The sequence below is a fragment of the Phoca vitulina genome, unplaced genomic scaffold (genome assembly GCF_004348235.1).
Source record: "Phoca vitulina isolate PV1807 unplaced genomic scaffold, GSC_HSeal_1.0 scaffold26, whole genome shotgun sequence".
NCBI classification, from domain to species: Eukaryota; Metazoa; Chordata; class Mammalia; order Carnivora; family Phocidae; genus Phoca; species Phoca vitulina.
Window position 1 is genome coordinate 9,916,076 of NW_022589729.1, and position 17,762 is coordinate 9,933,837.

Here is a 17,762-nt window from a genome sequence, read left to right on the forward strand (position 1 = left end):
CTCAGTACCACGATGTTACCCTGGTCTGTAATAAAGATTTCGGACCTTCTCTACCCTCCTCAAGCCTCCCACATCCTCCCACCCCGCCCCCCACCCCCATCCTATCCTCACTTGCCTCTCCCTATATTCTCCAGAACTCCTTGCCTCCAAATTCACCAGGAAAAGACAAGTCACCAGTCAGACGTTTGCTCCCTTCCTACCCCAGACCACCACATTCACCCACAATTGACTTCATTTCTGTCTGCAACGAGGAAGGTGGTCCTTCTACCTGAAATAATCCCACCTCTTGTGCTTCGAATAGCAGCCCCTTCGCTGCTGAACGTCCTCCTCTCTGCAACCTTCAGTGCGTCCCGGTTAAAGTCACAGCTGTTTCGCTCCCACATGTCACCTCTGCGGCCTGCCACACTCCTCCCTTCATAGCAAAACTTGTCTGAAGAACGCTCTTCGTGTCTTTGCCCATTTTCTTTCTTCCTATCTCTCCTTTAACTTCCTCCAGACTGATTTTCACCTCCTCCTTTCACAAACCTTAAAGGAACCATGAGAAATATTTGTGCCTACCTGAAAACACAGTAAAATGAATTCTGACTTACTAATAAAAAAATGCTACTGTATTCAAGGAGCGGGAGAAAACATAATCACCATCCCTGAGGAGTTACCCTTCATAATACAACCATAAGCCAGTTTTGCTAATTATTCCAGTTTTGTGTGTGTGTGTGTATTGGCCAGAAGGCCAGGCCAAAACAACTGTGTGAGGTTTGCAGGGATAACCAATTCTCTTGTTAATCATCAAGCTGAGGTTCGCCAGATTTTTTTTTCCTCATGCTGGAAAAAAAAAAAAAAAAACAGAGTGAACAGATTTAAGAGTTCCTTCCTTTCTGTTCTTCCTTTACATTGAAGAAGTAGCACCAAGGAAGAAGGGGCTCACTCGGCCCACTTTACTGGATCCACAGACATGGAAAAGTACAATCAGTGACTGGCTATCATATGGGTTTGTAAATACCATTCGTGCTACTTTTAACTCACGATACACACTAGAATAGAAAAAAATAGGGATCGGAAATACAGACCAAAAAGTACTTTAAAAGTAGTATTTGTAGTTTTATATAAGCGTGATCACTTACACACTCAGAAAAGGGTCTGGAGAGGCTTTAGCAATGCATTCAGCCCCCGTGCCTGAACTAGACCTTCGGCACCAGGACAGAAGTGAGGTGTCAACGTTGAACAACTGGCCTTCTTCTTGAGAGAAAAATGTCCTGATTGGAAGCGCTCGCCAGTTTCCGTGGTGTAAATACTCCCACGGCAGCGGATTTCAAGGTGCCCGTGTGGCAGCATGGAGCGCAGCTCGGAAGAGGTGGCTGGTGGTGCGCGCTTGTAATCGCTGTACCGTCCAGACACAGCAGATGTAAATAACCTCAAGGGCATAGATAATAATACACTGTAGGGAAATGATTAAGGAGTTACGAAAGTTGAGTATTTATTACCTTTCTTTTAATACCATTTATTTCAGTTTACGTAATTTACTTTTCAATAATGGTTGGGTTTAATAACCAACTCACAAAATCCCTAGTCACCACTGGACTGCACCCATAAAGCAATTAGTAAATTGTGCTCCTTTGAGTAAATGTGTATTGGTTACAACAAAGCAACGTGGGCTTTATGGTTTAGCAGGTCTGGGTTCAGAGCCTCGGTCTCCTACCAGCAACTGACATTAAGCAAGTTACTTGGCTCCTCTGAACCTGAAAAATTAGGAACTAATTCTTACAAGATGGTTTTGAAGATTAAATGAGATAAAACACATCAAGTGCAAAGGGCATAGCGGCTTTTCCTGTTTTCTCAGTCTCCAAATCCATTATTTTTGATGATTTTGGTTGTTTAATCACTCTTTCCTCTGGAAGATCTCCGTGTCCTGCAAGGCAAATAAAGCTCCTATCTTTCTATTTTCCTACTATTTACAAGCCTCCTCTGTTATGATGCAAAGGAGATGTGGAAATCTACTGAATTGAGTGACAAAAGGAAGCCACAGACAAATACAACAGTATAGTATAGTCCATTGTGATATTGGGCAAAATTTATGTTGGAAAAACAGATATTTAAAGAGGGTTTGGTAGCTCTTGTTTTCGCATTTGCAGAAATATTTTCTTATGGCTTTATAAAAATGTCTTATTTTGAAAGATAAGAATCAAAGTTGTCTTGTGGTTAAATCCTGAGATGACCCAAGTATAATTATTCCTTGTTTTGTTATATTTCCTAACATCAGCAACAGATAGGTTTAATTTCTAAAGAAAAAAGATATCCAATTTATTTCCACCACTCCCTTTTTTCTTTTCTTAAAAGCCAATTTAGTATATAGATGGATCTTAATGCTGTTACAAATGTATTGATTATTTTGGAGAAAACAAGATCTCATGAAATAAATCTCTTCTGACTTGAGAAGATGATATGGCAACCCTTCATTTGTTTCTGCAAAAATTATTCATTTAAAAGATGAGACTCCGTTACAGATTGTTTTTCCTTTGTTTTAGTAAGGAGCTGAAAAATGGAAAGAGAACATGCACACCAAGTCGCTTCTGTATCTGATATAATACTTAGGAGACCTGAACTTGATTATATACTAATGTACTATGCTATTGATTGATTAGTCAGGGCAATGAATTATTATAGTCGAATTGCTATTTGCAAGGCTTTTTAACTATCTTAGAAAACAAACTAACGTTTCAAGAAAAGCTTTAAAAATAAATGGGTGCCAAAAGGACATAATTCACCATCTAAGCAGTTTAGTTCGGAGGGAAAAAAAATATATTAACTTCATCTAGTCCTTGGGGCTTTGTAGCAATAAATATTGATTCGATATGAAAAATAGCAATCTACTGTAGTTAATAGTGTTAAGGATACTTTACCTGTTAAAAGAGGGAAAATGCAACAAAATATGAGCTCCAGGGTTATGTTGGTAAGCACAACCATTGTATGTTAATGGTTTTGTTTCATAAAACACTGCTCTCCATTGATTTTTTTTTTTTTTTTTGGAAAGCAGGTGCAACGGTGCTGAGAAAGCATTTCACACATGTTCCCATTGGTTTTCTTTTTACCCCCAATGCAAGGGTTTTGTTTTTTTTTTTTTTAAACACTGAGGAAAATATGAAGGGTTCCAACAATGCTTATTTAGGGGTGAGGGAGGACATATTAAAAAAAAGATATACATACACACACGTACTCCGAGGTAACCATTTTTAGAACATACAACTTTCTCCCAACAGTGCCCCAGTACCGAGCCCCATTTTTGGTGGACAGCAATTTGTCTCTGGTGCGTGTGGACTGGAGTGGCTCTTTCCTGCTGAACGGCCCACTGAAGGAGTTCGTGGTGACTGATGGAGGCCAGCGTGTGTATAGTGGCTTCGACACCACCCTCTACCTGCCGAGGATGGCGGACAAAAGTTAGTTTCTGACCCCCATTTCATAGTGTGTCAGGAACTCTGGGTCCCCACCTGATAGTCCATCTGAAAGGTGACCAGTAAATGTCTTGGTTTAAGTGGCCACTTCTTGTGGAAAAGTTGCGGCTCCCAGTAAATAAGCTCTCCCTTCCCATGTGCAGCTTGATGTGTGGCCATTATGAGGCAGAAGGAGGGGGAGGGCTGTGTGACTTCAGTGTCCCCACGATGTAATGAGAGCGCAGGGCACCATGAGAGAAAGAGTACCGACGAGTAGTCACTGAGTATCCTGAAATAATGCACTTTTCAGGACTTCAGATATTTCCTTGATGAATCCACAGCCCCCAAACGGAGACTGAACAGGCTGTGACCATCTCCAACTCTTAAGGGCTCTGAGTGAAGGCTTTCCTTAACCAACCTTGGTATCCGTTCCTCAAACAAAACCCCTTTGCCTTCGAAAACCGAACTCTTTCTCCCTGTTTAATGACATGTTCTTCTGTTTGTCTGGTTTTTAAACTGAAATGAGAAAAAGCTTTAAAAGGTACTAAGTATTTTCTTTTTTTTCCCCAAAGAATTTATTTATTTATTTTTGAGAGAGAGAGAGATTACAAGTGGGGGTAGGGAGAGAGAGCATCTCAAGCCGACTTCGTGTTGAGTGTGGAGCCCTAAGCGGGGCTCGATCTCACAACCCTGAGACCATGACCTGAGCCAAAACCAAGAGTCGGGCGCTTAACACACTGAGCCGCCCAGGTGCCCCAGTCTTAAGTATTTTCTAATGATTAATGTGACCACCAGACCAAGAGATGTGAAGACATGTTAAGCACTCTGGATTTATAAAGTGAATTCTTTAGTGGACTTTTTAAAAAAAATTTCCTTGAAAATACTATTTATTTTGGTTAAGAGTACAGATAAACAATGAGCTCCAGCATTGCATTTATAATATTTGAGATTTATCAATAACATTTTTATAACTGGGCTACACATTTCCATGGTCACAGTTCTTGGTCACCTAAGACAGCTGTTGTGACGAGCAGATGGACCTATAGTCGGGAAATCTGGGTTCTACTCCCGGGCAGGCCTCTAACAATCTATGTGGCCTTATAAGAGTTGCTTCTCTCGGGTTCCTGGCTGTTGAATGAAGTATTTAGACCATTTGATTTCCCAGATCCCATTTGAGCTCTCCTGCTTAGAAAGAAACTTTGGGTCACATAGTGTAAAGTGCACCTGGTACCTTTTGAAGGAACAGGTTTAGACCATGTATGGAACAACAAGATACACTGGGTATTATCCTTTACTCTTCTGATAATTCTTATTTGTTTGTTTGTTTATTTATTTATTTTGCTATATAAGCTCTGAGCTTATTTAGTTGTATTACTTATAAATACATACTATTATTGCACTAATGATAGCTATTTTTCTTGGCAATTTTAATATTAGAAATAAGTTTGCCTATTAGATAAAACCTCACAGCTTGTGCTGGAAAACTATTTTCAGACTTTTCTGTGCTGTGGTACGTTGCTCTTCTAAAAGTCTACCCACTTTGTAGGTGTTGAATGACCTAGTCATGTACCTTTTTTCTAGCCTTCTTTTTCCAGGTCATCTGCACCACAGATGAAGGAAGCGTTAAAACACCTGTGGTCCAATATGATACCGCTACTGGATTTGGTAAATGTTTAACTCATATTATATTTAGTATAGAACCTATTCATTTTTCTAAAAAAAAAAGCATATATTTGTTTATACATACTTGTGCTAATGTATTAGCATAGACTATATGGAAGGAACTGTGTTAAGTATTATAAGAAATTTTTTTAAAGGTTCTCACAGAAATTACATTAGACAAGGAGTTAGGACATGTGGTACTCTTAAAATACCAAGTCATTGAATTATAGACATAGAGAGATATTGTTAAATTCTCTCCTACCCACAAATCCTGTCGGTAAAGAACTAAAATGACTTTGTTTACCAAAAAAGTGATTTATAGAGGAAGTCAAAGAAAAGAGATCAGAGGAAGAGAGAAAATACTCTAATGTCAATTTGTGTTGATTATGGAGATAATATTGCAGATTCAGAGCCTAAAATGGTGAATTGGGGAGATTTCTCTCTTGTATTCTCTGTAGAAGATTATGATTGATTGTTATTACCAAGTAATTTAGCTGAAGAGATGAAATTATAATTTTTATGGAGCATCTTTTAAATTGAGTTCTACCTACAATCTTTGAATCTAACATGTGTAATACTTTACAATTTCAAAGGGCAAGTTAGAGAAATGCCAGATCTTTTCCATTAGAACAGAATTGGGACTGATACCCTATTTTAGATTCCAGTAACTAATGTTATATCAAATCTGTATGCATGTATAGTTAGGGTTTTTTTTTTTTTTAATACAAATGTCCAAAAATTCTGAAACACAGGTAAACATATATATTGTTATCAAGGATAATTTCGATCATTAAAATATGTATATATATTATTCTGTGATTCTAGATCTTACATGTCTGGATGCCATGTGCAATTTTGTACAATACCTAACACAATTCCACATAGTCTATCTCCATTTCATTTCATAGCAGCTGTGGGATAGAGTAGACTTTATTTGGTTTTTGGTTTTTGGTGTTTTTAGAAGGAAGAGAGGCGGGGGCAGAGGGAGAGAGAGAATCTTAAGCAGGCTCCACACCCCACTCGGGGCTTGATCTCATGATCTCCCATGACCCTAAGATCAGGAACTGAATCAAAATCAAGAGTCGGACGCTTAACCCACTGAGCCACCCAGGTGCCCTTATTTGATATTCTTTTAGCAACTCCAATGTTTCCACAAGTGGAGTGGACCAATGGAGGCCTAAGGGACACCAGAACTTAACCAAGAATGCTCCGAAAGCTTGTTGCTAAGATGAGAATTTGAACGTGGTTTCTGGGCTGACTCCCAGCCCCATACTTTTCCTTGAGCAGTGGTTCTCAAATTGAAGTGTGCATAAGAATCATCTCCATGTGCTTATTTATTATATGGTTTCCCAGGCCCCTGGCAGAGATCAAGAGTCAGTAGGGCCCAGGAATCTGCTCTTTCAACAAGCCCTGCCCATAACATTGTGTGTTAGCTATAATCAGATTTTAAAAATTAAAAAAGTAAATAAAAATAAACAAGTCCCGCCCAGTGATTCCGATGCAGGGGACCAGGATCATGAGTTGAGCAAAACCGCACAATCTAGATTGAGCCACCTCCAAATCCAGCCCGTCCAGTCTCCAAGGTCAGGGGCAAGTACATCTTCCCTGCGGCGGGCAATCCACAGGGCGGGATCTACGCTGACACCACCGGGGTTTTTCTTTGAACTCGAGGCTCAGCCACTGCAGTTCCCTACCCTGACCCTGAGGCTTCCATTTGGTGGGTGGAGTCCCTTGAAATCAAAGGGACTTTGAAAAAAGAAAACCGAGAAGGGATAAAGACACATCATCTCGATTTTAAGCTCTCCATAAAAGAGGGGAAGCCTGTATTGGGTTCCTGAACACAAACTGAGGTTTCCATTGATGAGAGAAGGAACACTGAGGATGGCGAGAAGTTATGAAAAAATTCCAAGATGTGTTGTCCAACTAATAGTCATAGTCAGTTTTAATTTTATGATGTAACTTTTTAAAATGTTCCTGTTCCCTTGCCTGAGGCAGCCTTGCAGCACTGAAATCTGGCCATCCTCATTTCCCTCCTCCTGTTCTGAGGGCTGTTTTCTTTCTGCGGCTTCCCTCAGGCAGGCTGCCCTACATTCCCCCTGTGTCCTCCCTAGCAAGGGGCCCACTGGGCCCATCAGATCCATTTCTGGAGTTATAGCCCTGTGCCGCACAGAGGAAATTCAACTGTTCCAGGGCATAACCAAGGTTGTTGTTTTTTTTTTTTTTTAATTCAAACAACACACATTGATTCCTAGTTAGGGGAATTCCTACCTGCGGGAATTAGGCAGAGCTTTGACCGCAAGTCTTTACTTTTCTTTTTTTTTTTTAAGATTTTATTTATTGGACAGAGAGAGACCCAGCGAGAGAGGGAACACAAGCAGGGGGAGTGGGAGAGGGAGAAGCAGGCTTCCAGCTGAGCAGGGAGCCCGATGCAGAGCTCGAACCCAGGACCCTGGCATCATGACCTGAGCCGAAGGCAGACGCTTCCTGACTGAGCCACCAGGCGTCCCTGCAAGTCTTTACTTTAGAGATGGAGAAGCAGAGGTCCAGAAAGGCAGAGTGACTTTTTTTAACCACAGAGCTATCAGAAGTCGAGTTAGGGTTAGCTAAGTCGTGTGGCTCCTCTTAGGGAGCTCGAAATTTAGTCTCAGTCACCTTCTCTCCCTCTCTTAAACCTCCTCACCCCGATTCTGAAGCCCTCCCCTTCCCTCCCACTGAAGATGTGGGTGTCAAGTGTCCAACAGGCCCACCCAGTCCTTGAGGTGCTGCAAGGGGGAGTTAGTGCGAGGAGCGAAGAGGCGCTTGCCACTGCATCTGTTTGCCCTTCTTCCTCTTGGCCATAAGCACCTGCGTCGGCCGCACACCAGCCTGCGTGCCTGCTGCTGGATCCGTGGGCTTCCGAGCCCGCCCTGTGACCCCAGTCAAGGGTTCGCTGCTTGGGGTACATCAAATTGAGCACACCCAGAGGAAGTGTTGAAAGCAAAGAACTTTTTATTTGTTACAAGTAAGGAGACAGGGAGAAAGCTCTGTCTCCCCATGGGGTTAGTACAGGAAGCTTTGATTCAGTGCATGGGGGGCGGGGTGGGCACGGGGGCTTACAGAGGCACTTCTAGTTCAATGCTACATGCCGAGCACATCAGCATGCTAGGGCAAACATCGTATGTTCAAAAAAATGGCACAAAACTCCACCCATAGGAAGAGATCTTAGTATTATAATGAGCTAAAGATAACTTCAGGACAACTCCGGGGGGCGTCTGTGCTGGTCCTCGTCCAACCCTGTTCCAACTGGCTCACGTAAGGGGCTGTCGGGCGACCCACAGCTAGCGAGGGGCTCTCGGGTGAAACACCTGCGTGGCTGTGCCCTGGGCTGGCACTGTTCGTTCTGCAGAACAAAACACAGTTCTCCCCAGCTTTTGTCCCTTCCCCTCCTCCCTTCTGCTGAGAGTGTGCAGCCCTCTTATTTGAGCAACTTCCTGTGACATCCTAGCCAACAGCCCCAGCAAGTGGCTGGGCTGGAGATGATCTCTGAGCCCCGCTCGGGCCCCCGCTCCGTTTGCTTGATCTCACGGCCTTCTGCTGCCCTGCAGTGAGCCCTGTAAGCCTTTCTCCTGTCTGCCCCGGCTCATTCCAGCTTTCTCCACACCGGCAGACTTGAGAGCTGGGGGCCCAGCACAGGGTAAATACGTGTTCATTCAACGTGAGCTACTGTGATTAGCCTCACGTGCGGAGAATCACCTCGGCTGAACTCGCAACACTTGAACAGAAACCAAGAGTAAGTGGTCCTCTTGCCAAAGGATTTCTTTCCAGGGGAAGCTCTCTGAGGGTCCTGGAGTGATGACTTGCAGAACTTCCGCTATGTCACAGAGAGGCCAGGTACAAGAAATCTAAAGACAACATGCTGGCAAGCACAGGCTGCTTACATCACAATAGAAAACAGGATCTGGTCTTTCTAATCCGGTTTGCACAAAACTGCCCGGGAACCCAGCTGCTGCATGGAGTGAGGGGACCCTGGGTCTCCTCAGCATTGACTGTATGTATCCAATAGGTTCTCTGTGGCGATATTAATAAGGCTGGGCCCTCACGAGAGTCCATTGCTAAGAAAAGGCTTTGCTCTCAGGGCACGCAACAGGGAAGCAGGCATTCCTCAAGGTTCCCTTGGTGACCCCCTTTAAAAATCCCCGCATCCTCCTTGCCCTGTCTTTCCCAGGGAACGTGCAAAGGCAGCAGTGATTTCCATCTCGAGGAGCGTCAGAGAGGTCCCCTGAGGGCTGTAAGCTTCTCCCTGCCACACAGCACCATTTTCCCGGCCTGAACGCAAGTACACACAAGCACCATGAGGCAAACTGCTTTAAACTCCTTTCCAATTTACTATCGAACAACAGGGCAAGGGATCACAAAATTGCCTTCCGAAATAACATTTCCTTTTCCTGTCCCTGGGTTTTGCAGGCCTGGTTCTGACAACTCCTGGAGAAAAGAGAGGATCGGGGAGCAAAAGCACTGAGTTCTACAGCGAGTTATGGTTCATCGTGTTAATGGCGATTCTAGGCTTGATCTTGTTGGCCATTTTTCTGTCTCTGATACTACAAAGAAAAATCCACAAAGAGCCGTATATCAGAGAGAGACCTCCCTTAGTACCTATTCAGAAGAGAATGTCTCCACTGAATGTCTACCCACCCGGGGAAACCCACGTGGTATGTCTCTGAAAGCGGGCCCCATTTCCCTATCACTGGGCTAGAATACTGGCTTTTATTTAGGTGGAAATATTTCCAGAGTCATGGTAACAAGGGATTAGATGACAGTTATGTTTGTTAAAATATGGGATCCAAGGAAGGCTAATAGTGACCTTATGAAAGAGACCACTAGAGAGCTTTCTTGTCCCTTCCTCCATGTGAGGACACAGCAAGAAGACAAGAAGACCCCCGTCTGTGAACCAGGAAGCAGGCACCTACCAGACACTCCATTTGCTAGCACCTTGAGCTTGGACTGCCCAGCCTCCAGAACTTGAGAAATAATTTCAGTTGTTTATAAGCTACCCAGTCTATGGGATTCTGTTACAGCAGCTCAAAGGGACAAAGATACCTGGGAAGTTTTTAAAAACGCCATTGCCTGGGCCTTATCCCAGAAACTCTGATTCCATTGTTTTTGAGTGGGGCCTGGGGATTGGTGGGGCCTGGGGATGAGGGGCTCCTCATAGCTCCCAACCACCTGCTCCTAAGATAGGAGGTCAGGCAAAGGTCTTGGGGGTGAGGCCACACGTGTGGTAGTGCAGGGGGATCGTGGCCCAGAGCACTCATTGACGGGGTAAAAGGTGACTGAATTTGAAGGTGCACTCTGGTGTGTCTACCTGGAGGAGGAGAGGCTGCAGACTCTAATTCCCACCAGGCACCAGTCCTTTCCAAGCCGTGCGTCCAAAGGGCTGCATCTGCCTGAGAAATCACTTTTTTTCCAGTTTGCACAAAGGTTGAGCTCGTGGCCAGCTGTGCAGCTAAAACTCTGATTACCACTTCCACCGTGTGGGGGAGTTCTTCCACAAGAAGCAATCTTGGACACCAGCTGGGTGTCCTACAATTCAATTCTGACTCTATCTACCAAGAGATGGCATCAGATTTTACAAGCTAAGGGTTCAGGTCTCCAAGACTGTCCCCGCCCCCCAACTTCAGACACCAATCATAAGTCCAGGTTGTCACCTGGCTTCTGACAGACGAGCTACAGATTGGAGTTTGCAGTGGCCCCTCCTTGGGTTCAATTAGTTTGCAAGAGCAGCTCACAGAACTCAGAAAAACATTTTACTTACTGGATTACCAGTTTATTACAAAAGGATAGAACTCAGGAAAAGCCAGATGGAAGAGATGCATAGGGCGACGCATGGGGAAATGGTGCTGAGCTCCCACACCCTGCTGAGCTCGCCAATCCCAGAACCTCCACGTGTTCACCAACCCAGAAGCTCTTAGAACCTTAAAATGGAGGCTTTATCACTTAGGTGTGATTGATTAAATCATTGGCCATTGGCTACCGATCCAACCTCCAGTCTCTCTCCCCTCCCCAGAGGTGAGGGGTTGGGGGTATGTTGAGGCGGGACTGAAATTCCCAGCCATCTAATCACGGGTTGGCTCTCCTGACAACCAGCCTTAGGTGGTGCCCAAAGTCACTCATTAACATAACAAAAGACACCTTTGTGGCTCTCCTCACTTAAGAAATGCTGAGGGTTTCAGAAGCCCTGTGCCAGACATGGGACTGAAGACCAAACATATATTTATTAACAAGACAAAACAAAACAGGTGGGGGCTGCTGATTAGCCCTTAGAGTCTCTGCAAAACAAGACCAAGCTGCCTCTGGGGCCAGACATAGACTTTAACTGGGATGAGCAGACAAAAGAATTGAAACATCCTCCTCCCATATACCGCTTACCATTGGGGAAAAGCCGAGTGGTACACAACTGGTTCACTTTTGCTGAGTGGCCAGGGGAGGTGTGAGGAGGGGAAGCGCTGGTGGGGACTGGCAGGCTGCCAGAGGCTCTGGCTCCCCAAACTGGCTCATCTGCAGCATTGAGGGTGTTAGTCACAGGTCCTGGAGGGTTAGCAGAAGTGAAATCTGGAGTGCCCCAGGACCCTGGGCAGTATTCCGGAGCCCACTGAAATCCTAAATTAATCCTACCCAGGTAATAACATGTACTTGCAAGCCTTCTTCTGATGCTTTAAAAAAAAAAAAATTTTTTTTTTTGAAAGTAAACCATTTTCACAAAGTTGGAAGAATATTAGTGAAGGTTAGTCAGACGAAGGAGAGTAGACTTTGCATTAATAGAGCAAAATAAAGAGCCATTGTTGGTGTCCATGGGCTCCAGATTCAATGGCTAAGATTCTGAACAGGATCAAGTGGGATTCACCTGCTCAGTGTCTCAGATTGACTTTCTTTTGACTTGGGTAGGTGGATGACGGCTATCCCTGCAACACACACACACACACACACACACACACCCTGAGATGCAGCTCAGAATGATTATATGATTATGCTATCATTGGAGAAACAAAGAATTTGTTTTATGGTCATTTTGTTTGTTCCAAACACTAACTGTTGCCTCCCCATTTGTTCTCAGTTTGACTCTGTGGCCGATATATCTGATGTGTCAAGCAATGTTACCCTAAAAAGTTACACCATGCACTTTGAGGTACCTCTGTGTGCTGCACGAATGCATGATCTTTTGCATGATGTGTTGACTGCACAATGAAAAGCAGGAACATTTCGTTGATTGGACCATCTAAATCAAACCTCAGATATTTGGAGCAGCTAGATTTTCTTATGGCACATTCTAGGTTCTAATCATATAGTGCCTTTGTCTTTCTGATATTAATACAGGACCTGATTTATTTTGAAGGCTGAATTTCATAATGAATAGAACAATATGAATGAGAAGAGAGGGTGGGAAGAGTCCATTTCCTTACACAAATCCAGGAATTTTAAAATATAATACAACCGTGTTCACTTGGCAACCATGAGAGACCATTATTAACTTTGCTCTGGGAAAGCATTGAACTCAAGACACAGGCTCTGTGGTGACACTCATGAAGGGATAACTTTGTTAACCCAACCTCTATCTCCTTCACCCCACCACTTCGCAAAGCAGCAAGCTCTTATCTACAGGGAACAACAGCCAAAGCACTAGGGCTTGAACTCCCTAGGTGCTAAGAACACTGGGTGTCTAATATGACTATTACTTTATCATCTCACCCTTACCAAGAAACCAGGGGCCACAGTATTCCAGATGAGCTGTTCTGTAGTAGGATATGGTGTGTTCCTTCATTGACAATGTGTGACACACAGTTTTCTGTCCTATTTCAAACCCATTTTCTTCAGATTCTAATCACCAACAGCAACTTTCTTTTCAGGGATTAGCTGATACCAAAATTCCCCGGTCCGGGACACCCATCAGTATTAGGAGCAACCGGAGCATATCCGTACTTCGGATCCCAAGTCAGAGCCAAATAAGCCAAACCTGTTCCCAAGGCTCTCTCCCCCGCAGTGTCAGCCAACTCATGGACATTCAAGACAAGAAAGTCTTGATCAATGAATCGCTGTGGGAAACCATCATGGGCCATGAGAGTGGATTGGTGAGTTTTGAGCGTACGATGTCAGCCTTTAACAAAATACTTACTGAGTACTTTTTATATTAAACTGATAGACTATCAATCAATGGCAAACACTATTGACAGTGAATGTCCTAATCAATGACGATTGGCTTATTTTTCAGTATGTGGATGAAGAGGACCTGATGAACGCCATCAAGGGCTTCAGCTCTGTGACTAAAGAGCATACCACGTTCACCGACACCCACTTGTAAAGGATGGAAACTTGCAAGACAAAAAGCTGCAAGACCTGCTCCTTACCCCCTCCCCACCGGGTTGTCACTGACTGGACACACCATACATGCTAAAAAGCATTGCTTCTTATTCTGTAATCCTTTTTTAAAAAAACAAGGCTTGTTTTTGAAATTGTTCCTCCTTAATAGAGCTCTGTTTTTCTGGTGGTCTGAAATAAGGGATACTATCAGTATGGAAATTCTTATTTTGCAACCGGGAGGCGCCCATGGGCTGAACGATCGGGCGCACCACTCCTCCCGGACTGAGCAAACGAAGAGCAGGTCTCTACGAATCCCTTTAAGTTGGTTCTAAATCTCCTGACACAGGTCTGACCACTTGCAGACGCCATATTCCCAGCTTCGGAACTCCTGTTATTCCTAATATCAGCTGTTTGGTAAGAGTGCGTAACTATGCTTTTATAAGCTCTATTAAAAATTGTATTTATAGATGATCTGTTGTCATTTCCACTAAATGGAAAACCTAAATATCAATCTGTCAGCGTACCTGATGCTGATCTAAAAATCATGCTGGCATCAATATAATTCTTCTTGAACAACCTGTAAATAAAACATAGGCCAGATGGAATAATTCAGTGATAAGGAACTTAATTATGTCACATGAGTAGTTTATTTCCAATGCACAAATATCATGTAAATTCATCTCAAGATGGTTTGCTTAATTGTTCAATGTAAACCAAGTTTGATTTATGAAAACACACTAATAGCTCTGAGTTAGATTTACAATTTACACATAAATAATGATGATAAAGGTAAGCCCATTTAAGAAAATGGGATGTTCTGGATAATCTCTCAACCATCGGTGTCCATTAGGATCAACGGTGGCGCTTTTTTTCAAAGTGTGGGTCCCACCCACCAGATTCGAACTTGGCAGGTCTGGAGGGAGGCCCCGGCAGTTTCCTGTGCGTATGCTGAGGTCAATGTCATGTTCTCAGCCTTGACGAGAAAGCCAGGAACAAGACCACAGGCTCCCAAAACAGGCAGACATGGGTTCCAAAGTTGGCTCAGTAGCTGACAAGCCTTGGGGCTGGCTAAGTTATTTCTCCTCAGTGATTGCATCTATGAAATGGGGGGGGCAATACCTATCCAACAGGTACGACAGTACTTCTGACAACTGCTTTCAAGTACAGAATTAGTTGAAACACTCTCTTCATCGTGAGAATTCTAATTCTGTTCTTGTTTTTCATCAAACACGAAGTATACAGATTCAGCTCAAGTTTGTTTTCTTTTTTTCGGTCACAAAAATACCTAATGAGGTAGGCAGAAGGAAAATGCTTAGGCCTGGCAAGGATCATCTGCTCAAGGTGCCAAAATGGCAGCTAGACTCAAACCCCTGTCTGAGCATCAAGGTTCAAACTCTTGGAGTGAGCGAAATAAAAGATCTGACTCGTAGTAGACTGCAACCTGTGGTAGAGTGAGTTGCCTTTTTATGGGATTTTACTATGTAATAGTCTCCTCCACCCCTGCCTCCCCCATGGCCTTTTACTCTTGGAAAAGGCTGGTTAAATACATTTTTTTCGTTCATTTTCTTACTTGCCCACTCACCTTTTACATAACTGTGATAAGGAGAAAGAAGGCTCCAGAGAGAATGACAAATCCTTAGCAATATGGCAGTGAGGTTTTGCCGGACTCTTCCTCTCGGTGAGAATGTAAGTCAGCCTTCGTGCCGTGTTCCGGTCTCCCTCTGCCCTCCCCCCTTCTGACCGTGGGAAGGAGACTCGAACCAACGAGGTGTACTTTGAAGGTGTACCTCAAACAGCATAACTACTCCTTAAATAACCAAGAACACATAGTCTTAATCATTTTTATTAGACTTCATTGATAAATAAATACAAGAGAGGTGTTGTGAAACCACTAGCAATATAGTAAACTTTAAAGAATTTATTTCAATTTCACTCACTTATATTTCTTGGAAGGGGAATATATACATTATTCACCAGTAAATGCTTAATGCTTTAAATTTACAATTGCCCTATGTGCAGAAACTTGACAATTATTCCAATTAAATGAAAAAAAAAGGTAAAAAAATTTTTGTTCTCATAATTCAAAATATATTTTAAAATAACATTTGTATAGCAGCCAAAACCTTTAACCAAAAGTTGAGAACTGCAGTCTCAGAAGCTTAATAAAATGGCCACATTCTGACTTAATTATTTTCATTATTAATAGTTGGGCGGGAAACACACGGCCCCTAAATCAAACAAGGCAGACCGACAACTAGTACGGTTTCCCTTCTGGGCACTCACAGCTCTAACCTTGATTATCATTTTTACTTCATCTGTTCAAACACAGATAATTGCTCCAACTTTAAAGAAAGTTTAAATGGACTTTGGGTATTTAATATTGGTGATGCTTGCTAAGATTTAAGAACTCCAAAAATGAGAATCAGAAAATGACCCACGATTTAAGAAAAATACCTGAAGGGACTGCCTACTACACAGTGTAATGTGGTGTTCAACATCAATAGTGTTTCTGAATTAGATGATATTTTTTCACAAACATAGCACCTCATTAAGTATCTGGTAAACACATGGCAATCACAATAAGTGTTGGGAGACTATCCAAAGAGATTTAATGTGATTCGCTTCACGTAACAATGAAAGACAAATCTCAAGCATAATCAAGATTAGGAAGGCAATCTGTTGGTCCCCTGCCCTCAGGGATGCTCATCTACAGTGGGCACCATCTTATGAAGACTTGGTACATTGCTTCCAAAACCCAGAGAGTAGCTGAACATTGAAATGGACTCTTGCTTTACAAATGATCTGTTAAATGTGCTTGTAAAACTAAAAAAACTTTCCAAAAGGTCCAAAGAGATAGAATTATTTTATCTCCTTACTCCAGGTAATTCTGTTAAAAAGATACTGAATGAACTCCAGTTTTAATTTGTAAAGTTTTGGTGTAAAAGCTAATGTACTGAAATCCAGTAAAGTTTTGAACTTTCATCTAAATTAACAAAACAACTATTTATTTTGGTGAGTTTTCACAAGCTGTATTCTTGACCTGAAGAATCGCTTTTTTTATGCCGAGGAGATGGAGTGGTCTTCGTAGGAGACGGGGATGCAGTACCGGGTGAGTCCGTTCCTCCGTCAGAAGTACTCGGGGATGATGCCAGATAGGGAACTTTCTTTCTTCCAAGGAATCCTCCTCCTTCAAATCCCCCTTTCTTCCGTAACTCCACTCTATTATCATTTTCTTCTTCTGAGGACCTCTTCTTGGATTCTAGACCTTCAGCTATCTTATGCACTTCCAATCCACTATCTGATTCTCTCAAACTTTTTATTTCTGTTCCAGGAGACTTTCTCTCCGATACATTACATTCCCCTGTTCCCCGCTTTACTTCAGCTTGTATTGGACCCACGTTACCATTTTCAGGGACAGCTCTTTCTACATTTCTGTTCAAATTAATAGTCTGGAAGTCCCTATAACTGTGAAAGCTCTCAGTCCTCCTTGCTCTTGCTAACAAGGGACTCTCTCTGTAAGGCCTCATGGAACCGTAAGTAGCTGCTTCATGGATGGTTTCATGGTGCTGGAGCTGAAGGCTGAAACAGAGTTTTTAAAAATTATAGTTCAGATTTCTTTCTGGGATTTTTCAGGGGCACATCTCATTAATTAACTACCAATGAAAAGACATTATTTAAATATTAAAGAATGATATATCCTTATTTCTATATACAAAAATTTACTTAGTAAGTACTCTATATATTATGTATTAGTGGGTGCATAGGTCTATGTGTATCAAATTACCAGTGCAAATAACACCACACATATATTCAGTCCAGCTGGATTCCTGAATAGCTGAAAAAAGCGAAGGGGGAAAAAAGCCTTTAAAACCAATGCGGAACTAGTATAATTTAGTATTTGGTCCTCAGCTCAAATTTTGGAATTTTTAAAAATGTGGGAACTAGAAGATATACTATGCCACTGTATTAAAAGTACATAATAACTAAATGTAAGATGAGACAGATGATGTAATCACTTTGATTAATATGCCCCTAAGGCAATAGGGACAAAAGTTCCACATACTGTCCAAGGTGACATGTGGTTTTTCTAATTTCCTTTGAATGAACTCTTGATCGCATAATAGGCATCCAGATTGGCAGCGATTCACAAGTATTAAAGGGAAAATATGTTCTTCTATGAAAAGAATCAGATATGCTTGAGGATGAGAAATTTAGCAAAATTTTTTTAAAAACTGAGTACCAACATGAAGTCTGAATGAAAAATGTACCTTGAACAACATGGCTTTCAACAACCATGTGACTATGGCAGCTCAGCCAATTTTCCCAAAAGCAATCAGTTGAACT

General features: G+C 42.5%; 2 protein-coding genes across 3 annotated transcripts in view; one reads left to right on the forward strand and one right to left on the reverse strand.

The window, feature by feature from the left end:
* The window catches only part of USH2A (usherin), a 682,897-nt gene extending 669,478 nt beyond the window's left edge, over positions 1-13,419 (forward strand). Inside the window, exons 67-71 of the mRNA XM_032422367.1 lie at positions 3,255-3,431; positions 5,007-5,090; positions 9,531-9,775; positions 12,968-13,189; positions 13,330-13,419. Of these exons, the coding sequence (XP_032278258.1) occupies positions 3,255-3,431; positions 5,007-5,090; positions 9,531-9,775; positions 12,968-13,189; positions 13,330-13,419 (818 nt within the window). The remainder of the gene's footprint in view (positions 1-3,254; positions 3,432-5,006; positions 5,091-9,530; positions 9,776-12,967; positions 13,190-13,329) is intronic.
* Positions 13,420-14,207: 788 nt separating this feature from the next.
* Positions 14,208-17,762, reverse strand: part of KCTD3 (potassium channel tetramerization domain containing 3) — a 50,130-nt gene continuing 46,575 nt past the window's right edge. Inside the window, exon 18 of one of the 2 annotated variants that reach the window (XM_032422171.1) lies at positions 14,208-16,997. In XM_032422171.1, coding sequence (XP_032278062.1) covers positions 16,439-16,997 — 559 coding nt within the window. In that variant the 3' untranslated portion in view covers positions 14,208-16,438. The remainder of the gene's footprint in view (positions 16,998-17,762) is intronic. The other variant, XM_032422170.1, reaches the window with a different exon arrangement.